The following is a 24,223-nucleotide window of genomic DNA, read 5'->3' as shown; positions in this document are numbered from 1 at the left end:
TAAATATTTCAAAGCAGGAAAACAATGGGAACGATTTTTAGTTTTTACATGTCTCATTATGAGAATCCTAAGTCTGTCTGTCACTCTCCAGTTTCAATGTATTGTGTTTAGTGGCTTGGACGGTTTTGTCTTTAACAGTAAAAAACAAATATACAAGAGTGATTTCTTGTGATATCAAGACAGAAAACGTATCGCACAAGCTCTATGGAGAGGATGTTAGTAGTTTGTTGTTTGTAATTTGCTGCCATCTGCTGGCTCTAAATGGAAATGACACCATAATTATATTTTTCAACAGGTTTTAAAATGTATTTTGTTTAGTGTTAATCGCTGTCATAATGTCCTGGCTTTTTTTCACACGACTGTAGCTCTACGGCTAAATACAGCACAATCATTAAAAATATTAGCTTGCGTTAAAATGTACAATCTTCCTCTGGAAACAATGGAAATGTGGCAACGTTTTCTAATCTGTGCTAGAAGCCTGCAGGTTAAATTTAGAGACAAGAGACAACAAATACATTGTTCAACAACTGTGTATTTATTGAAAACTCAAAAGATGATTGTTCTGTGGACATGGTCGATGAATGCATGTTCCAACCAGTTTGCAAATTTAAAAACAGCTTAGGGAAGGAAAAGGAGGCGTCGTCGTTGACAACCAGCCAACTAACCACAGATCACAACTTTCCTTCAGACGGGAACTAAAACTTTGGACAACTTTTGCGCAAATTAGACACAAAGACACAATAATTTCAGCAGTAGAAGAAAAAAAAATCAGTTATGTAAAAATGTGTCTGTATTTAATTGTTGTAAACTGCTACATAACCATATTTTTAGTCTGCAGGTTAAGCTTAAAGGCTAGTGCATTGTTAGCCCATAGGATACTGTCGGGATAAACCAGAATCTTCTTGAGACAACTTACAAAATCTTCACACAAAGCACATTTACAAAATATCACTCATTCACAGTCACTGTGTAACATTCTCATGCTCAGATATGTTGCTCATAAATAAGGAGTATTTGCAGAGCAATGATCACTTTTCTGAAGTCGTCGCACCGAACAACTTCCTTCAGCATTTTCACATGCTTAAAACCAGCAGCAAAAAACTTTAAATAAAACAAAACGACAACTCAGAAGCTTGACGCGGACCCGAGCACAAACCGGAGCACGTCTGGCCCTCGGCTCTTTTCACATACAGCAGGTTTGCAATATTTCTGCTACAGAAATTCAACTGAAACAAAATATAAGTTAAATAAATACGAAAGAAAGAAAGAAAGTTACTCAGAAGTCACTTCTACTACAGGTTTAGTGGCTCACAGAGTGTCATGATGGCACAATGGAGCAGTGTTGCTCTGTGCTCTAACAGTAGTATCAACATAAAAGCAAATAGGTAACTTAATAACAAAAAAAGAAGATATTCCTTTAGAAATAAAAGTTAATCTTTACAGAAAGACAGCTTTTGTTGTAACTCCTCTCGTTCCAGTTCTTTTTTTTTGTGCATTGCTCATGCTAAAATCACTGGGTTATTGTCGTAGGTTACCGTTGCTGTTACTGTGTACATGGAGGAAAGGAGGAGCGGGAAATGAGAAGATGGAGCAGGTGCGGTAAGACAGGAAGGGAGGGTGGAGGGGCAGGTTAGCAACAGATATACACATGATCAAGAAAGAAGGAGAGACAGACAGAGAGCAGGAATAAGGAGGAGTGATGCTAGAAAGCTTGCAGAGAGTAGAAAAACCGAGGGGCAAAAAGAAAAGAAGGGGCGATGGAGGAGGGAGTTCAGTATTCATCCTGGTCCAGGTGACCTTGTTCATCGAGGTCGTCCTCATCTGGAGGGGCAAAGCCTTCCTGCGACACAGAAAACATTGTCGTCTTTCAGATTTACGTTTTCTTTTGACTGAATTAAAAATAACCAAAATCGTCTCGTCTCCAGTAGCTGCAAAATACGGCATGAAGTCGGATGAGTCACAGTACAGTCGCTGACGACGGAAGACATTTGGGAAACGTTTGCTTTCGCTACAGAACAGTCAAACCAAAACGCATCATCGGTGCTAATGGTAGAGGTACCTCTGTGGCGTAGAGAATGTCAATTATCCTGCTGAGCACAGGGTTGTTTTCACTCTCATGTTCTTGGCAGATGAGCTCAATGTCCCGTAGTTTGCTGAAGTAGAAGTCTCTCTCTTTCTCTAGACCGTCCACCGTCAGCTTCAGCTCCATCAACTGAGGGAGACAAAACAACATGCTGACGGTTTGGACCAGGGCCGTCAAACTCATTTTCCTTTTGGGCCGAATCAAGATCATGAATGCTTTTAAAGGGCCAGCTGTGCCAGATCGTACTGGTAAAAACCTGATCACAAACTGTTAAAATATCAATGAATTTTTTTTATTAAATAATATTATTGCACATCTTTTCAGTCCCTCCAGGATTTCATGATTCTTTTCGTGATTTTTTTGCAATAAAAATCAAAGTGTTTGTGGTACTAATTTGGAGATATTTGCAATATTTGCGCGTAATTATGGCAGTAAAGGTGACTTTTTATTACTCGCTGTAAGGATCATGGACTATAATCTGTTATTAACGAAGGCTGAGGCAGCTGTTTAGCACAAGTAAGAAAGTTTCTGACAATTTTTGAGAAAAATCTGCAATAAACTCCAAATTATGTATCAGCACAAAAAAGTTCAGGGTGATTTTGTGGGAATTTGAACGATAATTCTCAAGAAACTTCAGGGACCGACTGATATAATTTGGCAGTAAGCAGATAAAAACTGTATTGAGTTGATTGATAACATAACCTTTAAGCACACTTAGAGTTTAGTCTAGAGTCTAGAGGGCCACATAAAAAGCTATAGAGGGCCGGATTTGGCCCCCGGGCCTTGAGTTTGACACATGTGGTTTAGATAATCAATAAACACTTTGATTTACATACAGTAAATAAAGTTTGTTTCTAATTGCAATGATCTTAAAGAGATGGATTTTTTAATGTCGCTCCTGTTAGAAGGTTAAGCCTGCATATATAGGCTATTTGCTCTGATCAATGAAAGTGCAGGTTGGAGGCGATGCGTCACCAAAGATCTTCCTGTGTGAAATTCATACAGAGAAGCCAACATGAATTGTTTCTGGATCAAGTAACTGCATTTTAAAAAGGAAGACAGTGTAAATATTGTTAAAATGTAGTTAACTAAAAGCATAATGTTTTGCAATGTACAGTACTTTTATTAAAAAAAATATATATATATATATATATATTTTTTTTTTTACATCAGATGGTAACACAAGCTGAAAGAGATTTGAAATATTCGTTTTTCCGTAAATGTTTCACGTAGGAAGCTCAAAGGCGACGCACCCTTTAGTTCATCCATGTCTCATGTAGGTAATCATTGCCATCTCTGTGAATACTCATCCAGTGCAACGTGACTTATGTTGAATGAAATAGTGTTTTCATAAACTGCTGCCATGTTTCTGAGACTAGAGTAGTTCCATAGTTGTCTGTTATCTGCTTTGGTTTTGGCCCCTCTTGGATTATTCACTTGCTTCACCACCTAATCTGGATTAGTGCAAAATGAAAACGCCGGTAGAGACATAAACTGCAGGTAAAATACTAATTGACGATCACCTTTTAATTGAACCTTATTTTGAAAAATGTTGAACCATCCCTTTAAAGACAGCAAAGTCTTTTTTTTTTTAATTTGGAAAACACAAGATCATCTCAGTGCTGTATGACCTCTTCACCATTTGGATGAACTGAATAACATTTAGATGCTACCGTTTGTGTAATCCTATTATTTGTTCATGATTTAAAATTGTCATTTGTTTATTAGGCTACTCTGTTTTTTGGTGTGCAAAAATGCTTCATTTTCTCCTGTTTTAAAATGAGAAAAAAAACATAATTTCTCATTTTTGTTTTATGCCAAACTACAGTCCATTTTTTAAAATTCCATATTCATTTTCTGATTTAAATGCCTGGTAAATGATCGCAAAGTGTTGTATTTTTTTTGCTTGTTTACAATCTAAGATGTCCCAAATGCTGGATACTGGAACAAAATCTTAAATTAGCATCATTTCTTAATCCTTTCTTTCCGGCAGGAAAAAAAAAAAGTACCGGGTGTCATCAGCAGAGAACAGTTTTTTTTTGGTTTTCTTTTACAAATACAACCAAAGCTTGACACAAATGAACTTTTCCTCCTGAGGCAAAAAGGTCGGTGAGAAAAAAAACAGTAGAATATAAGTTAGCTTTGTGTGACTGTACCTGTTGATTTAGCTCCATGATCTCGGCGTCGCTGCCCCCGTTTCTGGACAAAGACGGATTCTTCCTTATGGCAGGCATGTTGTGCTGGACTCGCTGTGGTGTTGGCATGTTTTTAGGAACCGTTGGAGACGTTCGCTGTGGTCCTGGAGTTACCAGAGACAGTGGGGAGCGGGGGAAGTGGGATATTCAGCATTTCTTTTAAAACCAGTCAGATCGCAACACGTGAGCTCTATAGCGGTGGTGGCGACAGGCCGAGCACGTTCTAGAGCGGCATGATGTGCCTTTGATTTGTCCCATTATGGAAAACAATTTTCACCATTTTCATTACGACGCTGAAGATCCAAATTATTCAATTCGACTGTAAGACAGCGAAAGGCGCTGAGGTCTCAAAGACAGAACATGCCGACACGCGTAGCTACGGCTCTGAAAGTAAGTGCAGTCATGATTCTGCCCATTTCCACCCACACAGCTACATGGTGGCAGAGTTACAAAGCTGGTTTCTGACACACTGCAGCTCCATGGAGATGGTTCCCCATGGCGTTCAAGCCACAGAACAATTCTGCTCCTAGCTTGTGTTAGTAATCCGAAAGCAGTTTTTCTTAAATTTGGTCGATCAAACCAGCTTTAGGAACAGTATAGGCAACATCTCAATTCATTAGAATATATCATTTAAAAGTTTATGTTTTTGGGTAATTGAATTGGTTACACAGAAGCCTTCGGTTCCTTACATTTTCAAGGATTTTGAGCTAATTAAAAACCTAAAATTGAGTTTCTCAAAAAATCTGAACATTTCATAATGAATAAATGCTACATTGTAGGCATGGTCTGGCCAATGCAGCCATGGCTGCCCACCAGAAAATCACCAACACGTTCCACAATGAGGTTAAGCCTCAAAAGGTCGCTGCTAAAGAAGCTGGCTGTTCACAGAATGCTACATGCATGTCATTGGAAAGTTGAGTGGAAGGGAAAACTGTGGTTGGAGCAGCAATGACCCCAGTCTTGAGAAGATTGGGATGTAATTCTCATCTCATTTAAGAGTTTGGAAAGGAGAAAACAGAGTAGGCTGTTGTTAAGTGAAGTGGTTCCTAGTCCTCCTTTTAGACTAAAGTACATTTTATATCTTAATATTTTCTTTAAAAAGGACTTAATCCTTCCATTTGCCAACCACCTTTACGGTTGATTTTATTTTCCAAAGTATCTGAGACCTGACCACAGTGCCAAAAATACCATTACAGGCTTTAAAGTTCATGCCATCAGTTCAGATGACGTCTGAAACTAACCTGAACATTTCTAGATTAAAAATCAATATCCTGTGTAAAAAAAACATTTTTCCAGAGAAACTGAATTTTAGCTTTTTATTAGCTGTGAGCCGTAATCATCGAAACTGACTAAAATAATCATTTGAAGTACATCGCCGTCACATCTGCAGCGAATCTATAGAGGTTTCCCTTCACTAGAATAACTTTTAAATGATATTCTAATCATATTTGAATTTATTCAGACGATTCTTCAGTTGCATCAGCTGTGTGATGAAGAATCCAGGTGGAAATATTCAACATTTTTGTTCATGTTTCAGCATTTCTGAACCCAAAAGAAAAGGGAAAAGGGGCAAGGATGTGGACCGTCTTCCTTAGTGTGGCTGCATCCCTCTATGCACTGCGGTGTCGGCCGCGGCCCCCGCAGTGTCATAGGTCAGCGGATGCCGAGCTGTGAGGTTAGCCCGTCGCCGTGTGAATCGTGCTGCTCACAACACTTGCTTTACAGCGAGCGCTTTTGAGCCATCCAAAAGCTCAGCAAGGCCGTGCAGCAAAGCCAAGAGGGGTTTGGTTTACCTGGGTTTCTCTTTGGTTTGTGGATAAAGTGATCACCTGGATTGGGGGCGGGGGCCACGTCCTGCCCCTGCCTGGCTAGCATGGGGTCGTACTCCTTCCCGTCGTAGTTGGCGTCGAAGAACTTCTTGAACCACTGGACGAATTCAAAGTTGTCCTGGAATTTTCCTTTGACAAGCTTTTCTACTGGAATTATCTGGAGAGGGGAAACAAAAAGATTTCTGTGAGTCTCGAGGTGTGAGACTCCGATCTGTGACGTCCGGCCCACAGTGGACTATGAGGGCCACGCTGAGAAAATGTAAAAAAAAAAATACGATTACGAGAATAAAGTCATGATATTTTGTGAATAAAGTTGAAATAACATGAGAATAAAAGTATTAAGTATTAACACTTTAATTAACACAGTATTACGACTTTATTCCCGTAATATTATGACTTTATTCTAATATTATTTTGACTTTATTGTCTTAATATTATGACTATATTCTTGTATTCAGTGTGTTATAAGCCTGGCGGGCCACCAGACTTTACTTGTGCTCCCACCAGGCTTAGCACTGTTGCTTTATTAGTTTTATTTTAATGATTGGCTTTTTTTTTTTCTTCTTTCTTTTACTTTATAGTTGGTGTTTAGGTCTTAATCTTCCAGTCTTTCAAAAATGCATAACAATCAAATGATATTTTAAAATTTCCCGTCAACTTCAAACATTTTTAAACTGAAAAACATGGCGGCCAGCTGGATGCCGTAGCGCCCTGAGCGCCGGGCTTAGCAAGTTTTCTGGGGGAAACCCTGAGTATTAGTTTGACTTTTTCCTCATAATATCATTACTTTATTCCGGTAATATTATGACTTTATTCTCATACGGATTTATTCTCACAATATTATTACTTGACACTCATCATTTTATGACTATTCTTGTAATTTTCTTTCTTAGTATGGCCCTCGTACGCTGTCGCATTGTGGTATTAGATTTGCAACGTAAAACTAGGCGATGAAGGCTGCTTACTTTGTCGACGCTCATCCTTTTGAAAGCTGCTTGAAGGACTTTGAAGTTGTGTATAAATTCATGCTCCAGTTTGGCTTGAAATTTGACCTTCTTTAGAAGAATGCAACCCGGAAATAACATGTCCATGAACTGGCAATAAGCGGCCCCTGAAGAACACAGACAGATTTGTTAGCTCAATGAAGACGCTGGAGAATCTTCTTCTTCTTTTATTTTTTCGCTCTTGCTTACCTGAACAGAGCTGCTCGATCTTGGTGTAGGTGAGATGCAGCGAGTCGTTGACCCATGCGAGCATGTCATGACGGCTGAGGTTGTCAATGGAGACGGACGTGGCGTACACATTCACTGCCATCCCCTTCCTGAGGAAAACGGCAACACTCTTTCAGTCGCCACTCTTTGATAAATGAAGTGAAATATTCCTCTGGTGGCTGAATGCAAGCAGCACACCACACTTTTCAGATCTGAATTTGTGGCAAAACCAAAAAAAAAAAGATTCAATCTGGAAGCACCCAACGTGAGCAGTCACATAATGGCCCGTGGGACACACATTTGGTTTCTGATTGTAAACCAGCTTTAATCTACAGATGTGTTGTAATCCTCTTTAGATTGAAGCCGGATGGCAGCTTTACACATCTGGCAGCTCCAGACTGACTGAACCAGTGATGCCTCCCTGCACCGAGAGTCACCTTTCCACATCACCACGTCCTATCGGTTTTATTTAAACAACTGAGTCATGTGTGAAGCTGGAGCGAGGACCGTGAATGCCCCCTCAGCAGAGCGCGTGCCAGCGTTTTCCCATCCGAGGCTCGACTGGCTCGCGGTCACTTGACGCGGTTTAACACCTATTTGCGAAATAAAAACAAAATAGAATAATAAATAAATAAACATTTATGAGACCCAGTCACGGAGGCTCAGACTTACACAGTCGTTGGTTCAGGAGTGGCTGCTTTGAATAAGAATAAGCGGCGCACCAAAGCAAAGTCAGTCTATTCTCTATGGGGGGGGAAATGTGCGGGGCCTTGGGGGGGAAAAAAGCTGCAGCGAAGCCCTGAGTGAGAACCGCTGAAGTCTACGAATACAAACTGGGGCTGTGGGGTCTGGCATGTGGAGTCGGAGCTGGGAACAATAAATGGTCCCGTTAGCTGACGCTGGAAGCCCTTTGGGTTGGAAGAGCCGCAACGCAGGAGCTGCTCTCCTAGCGGCCCCCTCTACAGGCCTCCCCGAATACCTCAGCGCGGGGGAAACATCCTCGGTGTGTGGGAGGAAAAGGCAAAACACGTCTCCCCAACGCAGCATAGGGAGCCGAAGGGAAGGAGAGCGAGTCTCCGAGATGTAAAAGTGCCGATACTCACTGTGTTCCGTGTTGCTATCTGGCTGGCAGCAGTAGTCCTTATGGCAAAGCGCGGTGCAGTGCTTGGTAACGGGCCGCCCTGTCTGAGCCTGCAACAATCCGGCTTCGACTGCGCAGGCGCCCGACTCCATGCTGTTAAAAGGCTTATTATAAATAGGACTTTGGCCCGTTCCTGCTAAGAGACACATGATGTGTCGGGTTGGATTTTAAGCTTGTTAGTGACACGATGCAAGAGGTTCGCAAGAGGTCAGGTCACACAACAAGTAGCTTATGTTGAACTTGTTTCTACTGCTGTGTGTGTGCGGGGGTGTGTGTGTGTGTGTGTGAGTACACCCTCATTTAATTACAGGATTCTATCAGCACATAATACAAATAATCTGGCCTTTATGTTGTTCTGAAAATATTTAAATCAAACTTCTTGTGTTAAAAATATAGCTTAATATCCATTAAACAAAATGGAGACGCTGTTGGCTGAAAAAGCAGCATCCCTGCTTCTAACTACAGCACAATGAACAATTAATCAGTAATAAAACCTGTAAAAGCAGAGGGAGTGTTGGCCGTCTGCTGTGCTGGAGCATACAGGTGTGTGTTAACAATGCCCAGAAGGAAAGAGGTCAGCAGGGACTTTAGGGAAGCAATTGTCTTTGCCAGCGGTGGATCATGCACTAAAGATTTGTTGGGCGAACGCATTCCTTTACTCTCCACAGTAAGTGCTGCAATAGTTAGATGGCCAGGTCCTGCTGCAGCAAAACTCCATAATAATTCCAACTGCTTCACAGTTTGTATGAAGTTTCAGCTGTTTTCTGGAATGCAATATCTGGTTTTCTTTTTCCATCTCCACTTTTACACTCGTCTGTTCAAGAGAAATGGTTAAGGAATGCTTGGCGTTTTTCTTACACTGGTATCTGACGTTAGAAATCCTCATGTCAAAAATAAATATCTTGCTATTTCCACTGAGGTCAACAGTTACTTTTCCCACCACATTTCCTGTGCACTCTTCATTTATTGAGTTAGCCTCAAGCTCTTCCATCTAACAGTGGCTTAAAGTTTACTTTTAGGACAAAAACTTGCCTTGAATCGTGTCATAGAATAAGACAATGATCTTAAACAAAACAGAAAAGAAAATAATCAAGCTGCTTACAATAATGTTGCTGAACTTTAAGAGTTGTGCAGATCTGAGTGCATGCAAACCTGAAATAATGATGTTAGTGGAGTCTGCTGTTTGTTTTGTGCCTTTCAGATTAAATTTAAATAATTTTATAACCTAGTAAGAGCAAATATGTACGAAAGATGCATTCTTAATAATACCCTGTCTCTGATTCCCCTCACAGGGCATTTGATCACTTCTATTTCTAACATATTTGAAAAGTATGTTTTGTTTTGCAGGCGTCTGAGGTGAACGTAGCGGTGCGAAGCAAAAATACTCGAAAGCCAAGCATGTGATCCAGCCCTCATCAGTGCTTCGACGCAGGCTATGGTTTCACTGTGGTTTATTTGCACTTCAATCATGTGATAAAGAGCTGCAAGACAAAAACAGGAGAAAGAGGAATTCAATGTGACAACACATTGTTCAGCACCAGTGTACAGTACGTTTGGGAGGGGAAAGACACTGCAAGAGCCACTGGAGCATCACAGGACTACAGAAATAGAAACGAAAGAGCAAGAAGCTGTGCATATTCCGGCCTCCACTTACAAACAGAATAAAACCAGGTACTAAGAGACTTATTCACATGTAATTATAAGTGTGAAATTTACAAACTAACAGCAGAAAACTTTAAAAAAGACAACAAAAGTACTAGTGCCTTTCCGTTCTAGCTAAACAATCTTACATACTGTTAACATCTGAAGGCATGTAGACACCTGGCACTAACTTCCCAACGCCAACACACAGTGAAAAAGCTTCAACTTCAACTTCCCCACAGTGGTGACGTTAGCTCGGAAGTGTTGGCGGGAGCATTTAAGCTCCGCCCCCAAAAGCACCAGGACAGAAATGACAGTGACTGACACGTCATGATGTACGCACTTTTTGTTTGAGGGGGGTTTAGGTGTTGAAAAGGCCATCTGGGTGAGACTTTTTGTTCAGTGTGGAAACACTTATGATCATAAAGAAAAGCAAAAATGAATAGTTGTGCTTGACATGATAGTAGCGATCATAACACACACACACACACACGGAAAAAAAAAAAAAGAGTCACGGCGGAGGTTCATTCACATTTAGTGGGGTGGAAAAAGAAACCCGTCCTGCTGTAAACATCAGCTGAGACGCTAATCTGAAGTCCTTCGTCTTTTTGATACCTAGAATGCGAAACAAATCAAACATGAAAATATATACAAATAAAACAAATTTAAAAAAAAGGAAAGCTTAGGCAATCTTTTCTTCCATCAGCTGATCAAAACCGACGAGTTGTTGTACTACATATACAATAGTTACAATTCATTCGCCACGGCCCGCAGTAAAAATCGTCTCATGACATTAAAGGATGTAAAAAGGCATCTAAATAGTAATACATGACACAAGTGCAAAAGTTGTTTCTTACAGTGAGGTAACACAATTGTTTCATAAAAACAATGTTTTCTAAACTATACAGTACAGTGCTTTCCCCTAACATGATCCAAAAAAAAATAAAAACTAACTAAAGGAACTCAACAGCAAATGTTTTTTTTTTTATGTTGCTTTCATATTTGGTTACCTTTTGACTGAATTTTGGTCGCTGTTACCACGTGACAAATGTTTCTCATTCAGCAAATCGACATGGATACGGTTTTATCGTCTTAAATAACAGCAAAATTCAAGATAGAAAATAATACAAATTAAAAAATGTGACTCGATCGCTTCATACAGAATCGATTTGTTTTAAAACAAAGATGAGTCGCCTTGCTCCTTCCCCGCGTTGGGCTTCATCTAACCGGTTACCAGATCCCGCTGGATCTCCCTCCAGGAGGGGCCAGGATCCGAGCCGAGGATCTCTTTGGAATGTTGTCGTCAATCTGAGCACCTGCAGCCGCGGAGAAAAGGGGAATCGTGTGAGTTCAGCAGCAAAAAAACCCCAAAACAAAACAAGTCAGTGTCTGTTTTCTCTCAGGTTTCTAACCTGTAGGTAGATTTAAGAAATGAAGATTGAAACTGCTCCTGGTTTAGTTCAAGGGGTTTCACCTCCATGTAAGGGACTGTGTAATGTGTAACATTTCTAACCCGACCTCAACGGTCTCTACGGCGCCCTCGTCAGGTCATATTTAAATGATGCCCAGATGCACCAGAAGTACCGACGTCCATTTATTGCTTAAAATAAATCAAACTAATTTCGCCACGGAGCAGAGGCTTGTTCGAGGCCGAGTCTCACCAGACAGGCTGAAGCTGGACTCATGGAGGTCCCTCACGCCGCCATGACGGGTGCAGGGGCGCGTTGGGGTGTCCAGATCCAGAGCGCCAGTGTCCCGCTTTCCCGAATTCACCACGGCAACAACATCACCGTTGTAGGGCTCCCGCTCAACAGCTTTCACCGCCTGGCTCTGGCAGAACAAGAGGATCGGCAAATGTGGACAAATTAAACCAGGAAAACCTGTCAGTCACCATGGCGACTAGAGGAACATTCATGTTGTAAGAGTTTTACCTTTTCTCTCTGGACCATCTTCTTGTAGAGGTAATCTGGGAAAGTCCTCAAAGGGCAGAACTTCCCAGAACCCTCTGCGCACGTGAACATGCCGTTTTCATAGACCAGACGCCCGCGGCTGATGGTAACCAGGGGAACACCGCGACAACGCAGACCTTCGTACAGGTTTACGTCGCCTCCCTGGAACTGGTTTTCCACTGAGATGGTTCTGCAGGCAGACGTCAGAAGAGAGACGACCCGGTTCAGTCAGACAAAGGCTTGATTGGGCTCAGAGATAAAAGCTGCAGAGAGAGACAAGCTGGTCGATGAGTGTGTGGATCAAGTTTCATACTTGGATCCCTCGGGGTCCCAGACCACCAGGTCAGCATCTGCTCCGGGGATGATCCGGCCTTTCCGGGGGTACAGGTTGTAAATCTTGGCCGCATTAGAGCTCGTGACGGCAACGAAGCGATTCTCGTCCATTTTGCCTCCAACCTGCCAGGTAAAACAAAAATAAAGTTTGTCAAATTTAAAGGTTGAAATGGAAGGACCTCTGGAAACAATTATCTGACATGTTGTGAAAAGTATTTGTTTTATTCCGCTTTCGGTTTGCAGATACACCCCAATGTTTCAGATCAGTAAGCAAATTTTAATATCAAAGAAAACCTGAGCAAATACTAACAGCAACTTTCAAGTGATAATTTTATCTGCTACAGGAAAGACGTTTCCTTAACTGACCTGAAAAAACATTCGTCTTTTACATTGTCATATCCTGGCCTTCCTTATTCACACACGTCTTTTAATTCAGCACCACGGGACGGTTTTCAGCTGTTGTTAAAGCCACACCATCTCAACTGAATTCCAGACTTTGACTAGGCCACTCAAAATTCTTATTATGTTACGTTTTGAAACTTGTTAGCTTACTCCGTGTCGTCGAACAGGTTCAACTAAAAGCTGAATGAACCTAACAAGTGCCTTTACAGTTAAGTCCAATGTTATCCACACAGGCTGGCAGATTTAAGTTACAAGTGATCTTTTAATTTCCATAGATGTTTACATATTTAAAATTCATTTAAAACATTTTGCGGTGTTAATTGTAGACTTTTTAACAATGCGTAGACACTTACTAGTGAATTCTGACAACAACAAAAAAAGAATTAAAGAAGAAGAAATTTTTACAGGGCAAATGCTTGAAAAGCAGTATTTTTTTCTATTATCTGTTTTTATTCCCCCAGTGAAATTGGATTTCCTATTTGTGGAAGTTCTCTGGCTGCCGAAGCAGGAACAAAAGAGCCACACATACCACCCCCCTCTCCCAGATGATGCTCATACGGTCCTGAATGCCTGGAAGGCCGTGAGGGATCTTTGTGAAATCATCCTTGCCCATGGCCCTCTGTTTGACTGTGAACGGACGGTGATCGGACGCCAGGACGTTTAGAGTGTCGCTGTGGCGGGAGTGAGGAAGGCAACAACAGTTTAGTCGCCGACACAAACTCCATCTGCGATTGTAAGTGAGAGACTGTGTGGCGTTTCCTCACTTTCCCAGCAGACTCATCAGGATGTTCGGAGTGCTGGGGTCCAGGCGGAGAGGAGGCACCGTGACGTGGGCGGCTGCGTGAGACCAGTCCAGGTGATAGTACTGCATGCCGTTCAGGACAGCGTGGGCCGTGGTCGTCTCTCCGTGGACAACCTTACCTGCGGGTGAACGAAATCAGAAGAAAAACAAGGAAATGCACACGGTCTAAGAGTAGGGTACCTGCAGACGAGCAATTTAAAAGTGAGCTAGCTTCAACCTTGCATCTTGGCTGAAGCCACCACATCGCCTGCAGACATGCTGGACACATTGACGAGATAGATTGGGCAGTGGGCCTGAAGATGAACGAGAAAAAACATATTTTTATAGCAATCCCAGCACCTCTGTCAGGCTGTGGAGACTGTTTTATGTTTATGATTAATGCCAAAGTTTAACTCACCCTGTTGGCGATCGTGATTGCCCTGTGCGTTGCTTCTGCTTCCAGCTGCAGACCACACAATGAGTCAGAAATTATTCTGTTCGACTGCAATAATTTACAGTGTCTTGCAAAAGCAACTATGATCTTTCTTGTATAATGCAGCCACCACCATTTTTCACTATGACTGTGGTCTGTTTTGGTTCAATTTCACAAATATGCACCACTTTTATCACAAGAGTTGAGAACCATTACTGTCCAGAACCTCAAATGACTCTTTAAAAAGAAAACAAGACAACATCATTTTATATATATTGTATATATATAAATTCAGACTCCAGAATTTGTTTTCATTTTATTTTGGTTTAAGAAAAAAGAAAAACCGGAAACTTTTACAAAAAGAAAATGAATGAATCATCTTTAATTCTATATTTGCGGAAAACCCGATAAAAAAACAACAAAAAACTGAAAAGAACCTACAATAAAGCCCAAAATTATCTTTACTCCTTGCAGGTTGCTTCACCTGTAGATATACAGTAAAAGAGTTTTTTTTTTCATTGGACTTCCAGGTAAAATAATCGCTAAATTAATTGATTAAAATTGTTAATATTGCATAAAAACGCATTACTAGCCACACACTAGTGGAGGGTTGGAAGTGTAACCACAGGTTGCAGAAATCGTGTTCTGTAAGAAAAAGTTTTATATAGGCAACATATTTACAGAGATTTTGTTGATATCGCTGACCAGACTGGAGAAGTGAAAAGTTATTTTATCTAAGGTCTAAAGACAGCGGCTGGTTAATTTTGAGTCTCCTACCTCTTCAGGTCGACTGACTTCAATCCCCTCCGGGCCACTGATCCCGAGGTCTAACGCTTCCTTCGCACCCTGAGAAGACAAGGCATACATGTTTATTTATTATTATAAACTTTTCGAATACATATATGTTGAAATTATCAATGTTTTGTTATGCTGGTATTGTGTCCTTCTACACATGGATTCTTCCTAACCTCGGCGACCAGCTCCCCGTTCTCAGCGTGGACCCTTGCAATGGCCCCGATGTCCTTACAGTGCTGCAGGGCCTGGAAGAGTTCGCTGTCCCTCAGCATGAACGTCTCCTTGTAGGCCATGAACATCTGGAAGGAGTTCACTCCTTTCTCTCTCACAAGTTTCTCCATCTCATCTCGCACCTGCACACAAGAAAATAGTCCAGGTGTTGATGGATGGGCATAGGAGCCAACAATACTTGGCAAAATTTGCACATCTAGAGCCTGAAAATTGTATCCATTCTTCTTTGCAAAATAAGTGGACCAGAATCTGATTGGATGGCTGTAGGTGCAGTGTTTGTTTTCTGCCACATGTAACATTTGGGACAACTTGACATTGTTTAACATGGAGGTCTGCAGATGTAAATGGACAAAATGTGAAAAGAAAATGTGAAAAAATATAACAGAGTATTACTTCCTTAATTTTAAAAGGTACTGTAAAACAGCTTGCTTTAGTAGATACAATGTGATCAATGTTGAAGAAGGATGAAAACATATTTTTAAGAGAGGGAAATGCATAGTTTCGTACCTTGGGTCCCCACCATGTAACTCCGACATGAAGAGAGTAATCACAGCAAGCTTTGGGGTCAGCCATGCTGCGGCACTTCTCGTACGCTTCCAGCAAAGACTCATTCTTCTCTGGCAGAACATGTCCGATCACCATCGTTGTACCGCCAGCTAAAGCAGCCTGGAGGAAATCCCAAAACAGCCTTTTATGTCTGGGTAGATGGATAGCCAGCTAGCTATCTAGCTATTAAGCTAGCTAACCAGCTAGATAGATAGATAGATAGATAGATAGATAGATAGATAGATAGATAGATAGATAGATAGATAGATAGATAGATAGATAGATAGATAGATAGTCAAACTAAATGGTGCATGAGACACATACTTAGCATGAAAATGAGAAAAAACTATTAAATCTGTAAAAAGGTAATTGCTTTAAAAGCAAAGTGTATATCTTTTGAATATATACTAGTTTTTCTTGATGTACTTTTTTTTTTTTACATGTTTTCAAGGCATAAATTAACTTAAACATAGGTAAGAAAGCAGAATGTAAAATTACCAATATAAAATTACCTTTAATGTTCATACAATAAAAGTTAATGTGCAAACATTAACCTTTAATATTTATATATTTGTTTATTTCATTCATGTACAGTTCAAAATGAACATGTCACATGCTGACATAAGCACGTTTTGAATAAAATATATTATGTAACATTACAGAATAAGCCAGTAAATATTTACAGAACCACAATCTAATAATCAATACAGCCTCATCCCAAACCATGAACCTTAAGACCTTTAACAATGATCCTTATATGTGAAGCATAAATCTATCAGTAGTTAAAGCACCAGACTGACGGCTCCTCATGGTGCAATCATGAGCTATTTGAACCCATTACTATGTTATTACTTTACGACCTCAGTACTTAATAGTTTTCCAGCCCCTAGAAGCAGATTTACTACAGTAAAACTGGGTAACTCCAACCACTGAGGACAGAGCGTGTTTTTGTGTATGAGTGCCTGCCTCAATGAGCATCTGCCAGCTGACCCCAGGGGGACTGTGGAGGAGGACGGCAGAGGGAGAGGGGTGTGTGTCTGAGGACCATTGTTCCTCAGCACAATGGCGTGAGTGAAAAGATTTGCGGCAGTCTTTGCAGCAGCCCGTCGGTATCCATGGAGACGGCTAGCGAGCTACATTTGTCCCCAGGCAATTTTTTTTTTTTCCCGGTGGCATCAGGGAGGAGACGAGAGAGGGGAGGATGAGCAGGGAGGAGAGGGAACAGTTGTAAGTGTCTGTGGGTTTGTTCGACATTCGGCGTCCGTCACCTTTCAGCTCACGTCGTCGTAAAATGCTACAAAGTGACGAATCATCATGGACGCCGAGAGGAGAACGAGACATCTGATTTATTTATGCAGGATAACTCCTTTAAGTAGATATCAGCCCTGCTCACAGAATATCTTAAAATGACACTGAGGTAAACGAAGAAAGCTCTGAAAATTGGGACTCCTATAGCAAGAAGAAATTTTAAAAAATGAAATAAATGTGCTTCTCTTATCTTAGCGCATGTCTTTTTCCTTACATTTACTTTTTCATGTGCATTTTTACAGGAATCAGCTGATCTCTGTCCAACATTCAGCTGGATATCTTCTTTTTTGAAGAACTCTCAATGCCTTGATACAGCAAAGCAAAGACTTACTTTTTTTGGTATACATTATTCATTTCTTTGTCTGCACTGCTGATCAACAGGAACCAATCAGAAATACCAATTTTCAGCCAGATAAAGCCTGATAGAAGCAACAGCACTCTTTGGTGTGAAAGCTTTTCCTGAGTGAAGAGCTATTTCAGGGTCACTGCTTGGTGTTTAGAATAAAACATGAAGAAACACAGAAACGTAAAGGGAAAGTGTATTTCCTACAACCTGTTGAAATATGTCTGATATTCATTCAGGCTGCTAGCATCCTTGCAACCTTAGCGACTCTGTATTTAGTGATTATTCAGGAACATGTATTAACTCTATTTTTACACAAAAACAATAAGAAGCAAAGTAAGATACATTTTCTGATTTTATCAAGAGGATTTTTGAGACCTGAGACTGGAAAGAGTGCATTTTATTTTTTACTCCTCTTCAAGAAACAAATAGTTTTACTTTTCTCTCCTCTAGTGTCCCTTACACCTATTGCCAATTATGCAAATTAGACTATGACACGGGGATTAGCATCTTTTAATCGATTGCTACGTCCTGACTAGATTTGCCAACACATGGTAAGCCATGCTGACATTGCTTACAGCATAACAAAAGGCTGAAGACAACTTAAAAATGAGACCTGTAATCATTTTGTCTTTGTTTTCAAGCAGCCAAAACGTTCTATTTCTTAGACGGAAATCTGAAGTGGCTAAATTGTGTATCAGCAAGTCCAACCACTGCCAAATTCAAGCTTTCATTCAAGCTGCTTATGTGATTTGGTTAAATTAACATAAATTTTGCCCTCATGCTATCTACATTAGATATCATGATAATGATCTCTAAAGTTACTGAATCTGTTCTCAAAAATCTATACCACAGCCTTAGGAGAGTCAGTTAAAGCTTTGTGCTGAGAGTAACTGTGTGCATTTTGCAATAGAAAACTCAATATAAATGTAAAATCAACAAGATTTGTTCAAGGTTGTGTTTTAGTTTTAACAGAGTCTGAAAAGTTCTCCTTAAAGTAACCACAGCAGGGCATTTGATCCAGGAATGCGAACAGGGATCAAAAGCACGATTCATCACTGACATCTTGGCTAAAATTAGCAACTGAAAACATTTGCATCTGCTGGACAAAATTACACCAACTAACCTGAAATCCAGATTTTAAAGCTTCACACCCCAACACATAAATCAACATCTTCCACTGTCACATAAAGTTTCCTCCACTTCTCTTTCCTGCAGGGTGCTACCTTGGTGCCGCTGTAGTAGTCGTCCGCAGTGACGGCGTTCATGAAGGTCTCCTCCAGGTGGACGCTGGTGTCGATGCCCCCGGGAAGCACCAGCTTCCCCGAGGCGTCGATCACTTTGGCTCCGCCGGGGATCATCAGCTCCTTCCCCACCTGCTGGATGATGCCGTTCTCGATGTAGACGTCGGCCTCCTGCGTGCAGTCGTCGTTCACCACCTTGCCGCCCTTTACCAGGATCCGCACCATCGCTGAGCTGGAAGACATGGCTATCGCTCTGCGTCGCAAAGAGAGAAACGCACACGTGTTCAGGAATGCTTGAGTGCCTTTCTTGGTCCAAATACACAAAAAGAGAAAAGGCTACAGATAAGGTACCTCATTCTGAGACAGTTTGAGGAGTTTAACTAGGAGAGAAGAAGCTCTGGGATGCTACTCTGTGATGGGTCTGTCACACTGTGACTGACATCAGCCACAGCGCTGAGAAGGCTGTGTCAGTCACCGCCTGAAACCTGACGTACTGTCACAGTGACGCAGTGGGAACAGAAAGAAGCTGAGTCCAGATGTAGGTCACAATGAGGCGAACAAGGGTCAATAAGGCCATTATTATATTAAAAAGGACGGCCAGTCATCCAGCAACGTACAATGACCTGCATCACACTGGGATAAATCTGACAAATATATCCTTACAAAGCCGAAATGAGTTAGTTAGTTAGTTAGTTAGTTAGTTAGTTAGTTAGTTAGTTAGTTAGTTAGTTAGTTAGTTAGTTAGTTAGTTAGTTAGTTAGTTAGTTAGTTAGTTAGTTAGTTAGTACAGGTAATGTAGTCATCAAGTTAGCCAATAAACAAATGATTATTTATTCCACAAAAACATAACTTAATGCGCGAGGACAAAAATGACTGAACACCTGACTTCATTTGAGTTCTAAATAAAGGGAAGGGTAAAATTGGTATTTTATCCTTCCCTTTTACCCTTCACTTGGTATTGAAGGGTAAAATTCAATACCAAAATTTAGTAGTTAATGTTACTAGATTCTGACCATTATGGCACATCAATTGTACTATTATGTTTGACTAAATTTTAAAAGGCGACTAAAATTTATTACCATCCAAAAGTCATTTTTATAGTGCACTGTTTGACTAAGCAGCCACTAATTATAATAATAAAAAAAGAACAAACAAGCAAATAAATACATCAATAAAGCCTAATAGTGTAATATAGAAATGACCTAGAATCTGTTACTTTAATGTAATTTTTGCTTGACTTGAATAATGACCAGTTCTACTGTTTATTCAAAGTAATTTGAATAACTGGATCTGAAACAACAGTGACCTTTCAGTAGGTTAAAATAAAGGGAAAACAATTTGAACTGCACAATTTTTTAACTATATATATTTGTGTGTGTGTGGGGGGGGGGGGGGGGGGGGGGGGGGGGGGCGTGTGTGTGCGTGTGTTTTTGAGAACTTAAATAATTGTAAGTTTGCCCCTCGCTGGTTCTGAATCCCTCCACTCAGTATAGGCTCTGGGTGAATTTAGGTTACGGTCCGCGATTAACGATTCATGAGAAACAAAGAAGCAATCTCCTGGGTTCCTCCCCTCTCCTTCCCTGCGCATCATTTGTGGTGATGATGTTAGGAGCTGTGCGTGGACGTGGAGATGCTGTGTGCCTCCACCGCCTCCCTAGATCCGTGCGTGCTTGCGTGAAGTGCAGGATGCGTGCGTCTGAGGGTGCGGCAAGTTTACTGCAAGGCATGGCACTCCTTCACGCTTCCAGATCTGACGCCTGATAGTGGGAGAGGTTCTGGAGAATCCATCAGAACCTCCGCTAACAGGTCGAACTGCGCTGTTGCTCCGCTATGATCTCACTTGTTATGTGTATTATTATAACACAGAGGTGATCGGTGGTGGACGGCGTGGAAGTTGCTTAAACGGGCCTCTTTGAAAAATGTTAGGAAATTGTTGTATAGTAAATAAATACGCTGATTCACGCAGGCGGTTCATTTAATGGGATCGAATTCAGGCCCAACTTTTGTTTCTGATTCATTTTTGCGCGCACACGCATAAATAAAAACCTACCCCGCTCCCACTTTTAATCTATAAATAATTCCTGTAAATATGCAGATTTGGCATGTTTGATCCAGGCGTAGTCAAAATGATGACACATGACACAAAGAAACGGGTCTCCATCATGATCAGCCCGCATCCGAGACTCCAAAAGGAAAAAGAAAAACCTCCCCACTGCGCTCCCTCTCAGCGCGCCCTCTTCACAGTAAGGTAATGCGGGCGATCTAAGTGGCCAGACATTAATTAAACCCCGCGGCCCGTCTGGACGGACGGGGAAGGTGTGGTTGAGCTCCAGGGTGTGAATGGCACCGTGTAGCCGCTGGGGAGGGGGACATGGGAACAAAAGTGTCCGGGTAGCAGGGGTGGTGATTAAGACGCAGAAGCCCGCTGGCCTTAATAAAAATCGCTAATATGTGGAGCACATACCTCCAGGTTGGGCCTGTTGCAGCTGCTCCAATCCGCGCTCTGGTTACTTTCTGACCGGAACAGAAGGCAACACAATCCGTGGACGGCCCTGCCCAAGCAGATACACACACCAGATGGACACCTTCCCGGCCGGTCTGGGACCAGCACACCGCAGCAGCATCAGCGTCAAGTCAGCGAAGCGGATTGAATTGAAACGTCTGATGTGCCCCTTCACAATAAAAGTCACATGAAACCAAATACTGTTTTACGTTGTGGTTCGAAATGAATAATGGACTTTAAGGAAGCCACAGAAATAAATAAATCAAATTTTGCGAGGCACAGTTTATATTTGAGCTTCTAGAATTAAAATAACATACTTGTAGCTAATCTAAAATACAATACAGTACTGCAAACACTAATGTTCTTTAGATGACTGTTGTTGGTTTAAACAGCAGAATTTACACGAGAACTTAAATATTAACTGGTCAAAATCGATTTATGTTGTAGTTAAACAATAAAAATACTAACAAATAAACTAAAATTATTGTAATTGTAATTTTTTTTTGTCGGTAAAATAAGTCTCGTTACCTGTCATAATCGTTGGTCCACAAACAATTGCGGCTACAAAAGGCAAAACAAAACAAAACTCTGTCAAGGAATAAAAATACCCACATAAAAAAAATATGAATTTCTGCCTTTTATTTTGTAGCAGCAACCCTTATCGTCCGGTGGCAAGTTGTGTGTTTTTTTTAGCTCACCTTCCGCGCGCCGCAGCATCCACGCCACGAGACGAGGTGACGCCCCAATCAGCGGCGCTGCGTGAAGGCTGGTCTCCTCAACAGCCAATCACAGCAGACGTAGGGCGCGTCCACTCAGAGGAGGAAGTACCATTTTCATATGAGGAGGGAGTTGAGAGGCAAGCATCACTGGTAGAACATTTTATCTGAATGCCTTTGGCTAATGGACTGTAAAAAGTTACTAGCTGTTAGTATTCTCTGAGAAACAGGACGCTATATTATTTAATATTTATGTATATTTTCCTCGCTGGCTCGTAAGTGTAAGTTGTCTTCGACTATTTTACAGTTTCTCATACTGTCAAGCTGCCCAACGATACTTTGCGGTTATATTAGGAATTTATAAATAATTTAAAAACTACAATTAGTCAAAGTTTTTACATGTAGATTCATCATTTATTTTTGTGTAGTTTATATGTGTTGTTTATATAGAAACATAAATTAGAATATTGACATAATTCACTAAATGGAGCATGTTATATAGATTAATTACATACAAGCCTGTTTTTAAGCCTTTCTGATTTTACAGCTAATTAAAACACAACATCTGGGATTAGAATATTACATCAGATGAATAAAAAATGATGTTTTAATACAGAAATCTTTCATCGTAATGCATATTCTAATGTATATAATGTGACTGTATATCATAAAAACCCAAAAGGTTTGACCCAATTTATACAGCTTAAAAGACAACTACCCCTAACACTGACCAAATTTATGTACGTTTCTGAATTAAAAGTTACAAAAAAATCTAAAATAAAAATCTTTCTGGGGTTTCTGGCAATTAGCAAATAGAAATAAGTTTGATCATTCTAACCAAGCTAAAACAAGAAAAGTTTGGTCCTATTTAACTTCAGACAGAGAGAGAGAAAAACAGTGTATGTGTTTTCTTTTTTTTTTTTTTAATCACTCCAATAACCAGGACCACTGCAGCGTCCTTCACCCGTCATACACTGTCTCGCTCTTCCCGAGTCCTTGGTCCAGTTCCTTTGCTCTTTTTTTCTATTATTTATATCATTGGGGATAATCACATCGATCCTGTGCTGCTTATCAATGATCACAATGTCCGGTTGGTTGGCCATTACCATGTTGTTGGTTTGAATCCGGAAGTCCCATATATCTCAGTTCTGTCATTTTCTACCACTTTGGGAGGTGATTCCCACTTTGACTTAGGTCTCCAATTCATGCTCTTCACAGATGTTTCTGCACACTACCAACCACTAAGTTCCATCTATTGCTTTCCTGCTAGCATCCTACATCCTGGATTGTTTCTGTTGTCTCTTTGCACAAGTGGGATCTCGCCTGTTGAGGTTGATCTGGGCTTCTATTGCTCTGGTGCTCCTGCCCTGTCCTTCAGTCACCAGAGATTTGTAGGACTTGGTCGTATCAGCCACTTCATCCATCCTATTGGTGGTACCTCTCATGGTGGTTCCTTCAGTTCCTTCAGCTTGGCAATTTCGTCTTGGACGGTGGCTCTGATGCTCGTGAGACCTCTGCCTCCTTCTGTGTGCTTAAGTGTGTAGCCAGTGGATACTGGATTTGAGGTGGAAACCACAATACATGGTGAGTAGCTCTCATGTTTTAACAACAGTGGTCTAAATTTCTTCCTTTGGCCAACTTGCTACACCAGCAGAATATCTGATTACTGGCAAGGCTTGGCTGTTGCCTGGACCTTGTTCCTGGCATTGAACAAGGTCCAATGGCACCTTGAACCTTGAAATGGCAATGTAAGGTAAGTTCTTACACTCTCGTCTTTTCAGGAAGTCTTAATTTTTGTGCCATGCTATCAGCCAGTTTCCATCCTCTTATATCAGCAATGAAGAATTATAAATACACACAACGTGTTGAAAAACTGTGTTTGTTGACTTACTTTTACTTGTCAAGCTTAAGTGACAAAAGTTGGAAAAAGACCGATTCTCTTGGCGTTTAAAATAACACAATACAGCGTAAGAAGACCTCGTTTATTTATTTATTTTACAATTTTGTAAACAACAGCTGCCGATTAAACTGATTATTACAACCTTGACGTGATAGTATGAGTTGTTTTACCGAGAAATCGATCAGAGAAGCGCCGTGAAAATGGTCAGATCCGCCTCTCTGGCTGCAGTGCGCGCTCCCGACACCGGGGGAAGAGATTTTCACAGGGGAACAGAATTTCGCACAATACCTCTTCTGTGGCCAGAAGGCACACACCAGCACACACCCAAACACACACACACACACACCCCCCCACCCCAACGCACACACACACACACACACACACACACATACCAGTGTTTGAAAACACAAATACCTCTCTTCACAACAAACTCAATAAAATTGTTCCCAAGCGCGCAACCAGGTCACGAACCGAGGGCGCAGCCAAAACAAAAAAAACATTAAAGCTGCAAGCAGCCTCGGGCGGCCCTCGCAGCAAGCGCCGCTCCGGCCTATTGGCCACCGCGGGGGTTCCGGCCACCGCAGAAGCTCTCGCACGATTTCCAGAGCCGCAGCCCGCTCCCCACCGCAGAAGCTCCGC

General features: G+C 41.2%; 2 protein-coding genes across 4 annotated transcripts; both read right to left on the bottom strand.

The window, feature by feature from the left end:
- Positions 1–512: 512 nt before the first annotated feature.
- Positions 513–8,552, bottom strand: mapre3a (microtubule-associated protein, RP/EB family, member 3a). 2 transcript variants are annotated; one of them, XM_032546866.1, is made up of 7 exons: positions 8,422–8,552; positions 7,301–7,428; positions 7,073–7,218; positions 6,072–6,264; positions 4,240–4,382; positions 2,060–2,212; positions 513–1,840 (listed from the first exon to the last, which is right to left on the bottom strand). In XM_032546866.1, exons 2-7 carry the CDS (start codon positions 7,419–7,421, stop codon positions 1,772–1,774), a joined length of 825 nt encoding a protein of 274 aa, XP_032402757.1. In that variant the 5' UTR covers positions 7,422–7,428; positions 8,422–8,552; the 3' UTR covers positions 513–1,771. The 2 variants fall into 2 exon arrangements, with proteins under 2 accessions (XP_032402757.1, XP_032402758.1); XM_032546867.1 differs by having other exon boundaries at positions 6,108–6,264; positions 8,422–8,551.
- A 1,306-nt stretch (positions 8,553–9,858) lies between these two features.
- Positions 9,859–21,085, bottom strand: dpysl5a (dihydropyrimidinase like 5a). 2 transcript variants are annotated; one of them, XM_032546865.1, is made up of 13 exons: positions 20,930–21,085; positions 18,448–18,718; positions 15,532–15,690; positions 14,967–15,146; positions 14,776–14,844; positions 13,984–14,028; positions 13,804–13,879; positions 13,549–13,705; positions 13,314–13,455; positions 12,363–12,505; positions 12,032–12,239; positions 11,762–11,930; positions 9,859–11,416 (listed from the first exon to the last, which is right to left on the bottom strand). In XM_032546865.1, the coding sequence occupies exons 2-13, from the start codon at positions 18,706–18,708 to the stop codon at positions 11,331–11,333; spliced, it is 1,695 nt and encodes a 564-aa protein (XP_032402756.1). In that variant the 5' UTR covers positions 18,709–18,718; positions 20,930–21,085; the 3' UTR covers positions 9,859–11,330. The 2 variants fall into 2 exon arrangements, with proteins under 2 accessions (XP_032402756.1, XP_032402755.1); XM_032546864.1 differs by lacking the exon at positions 20,930–21,085 and adding an exon at positions 18,817–19,123.
- Between the last annotated feature and the right edge of the window lie 3,138 nt (positions 21,086–24,223).

This window comes from Xiphophorus hellerii, chromosome 19, assembly GCF_003331165.1.
Source record: "Xiphophorus hellerii strain 12219 chromosome 19, Xiphophorus_hellerii-4.1, whole genome shotgun sequence".
Classification (NCBI taxonomy): domain Eukaryota; kingdom Metazoa; phylum Chordata; class Actinopteri; order Cyprinodontiformes; family Poeciliidae; genus Xiphophorus; species Xiphophorus hellerii.
The sequence above is the reverse complement of the archived record's forward strand: the minus strand, read 5'-3'. Positions and strand labels throughout refer to the sequence as shown.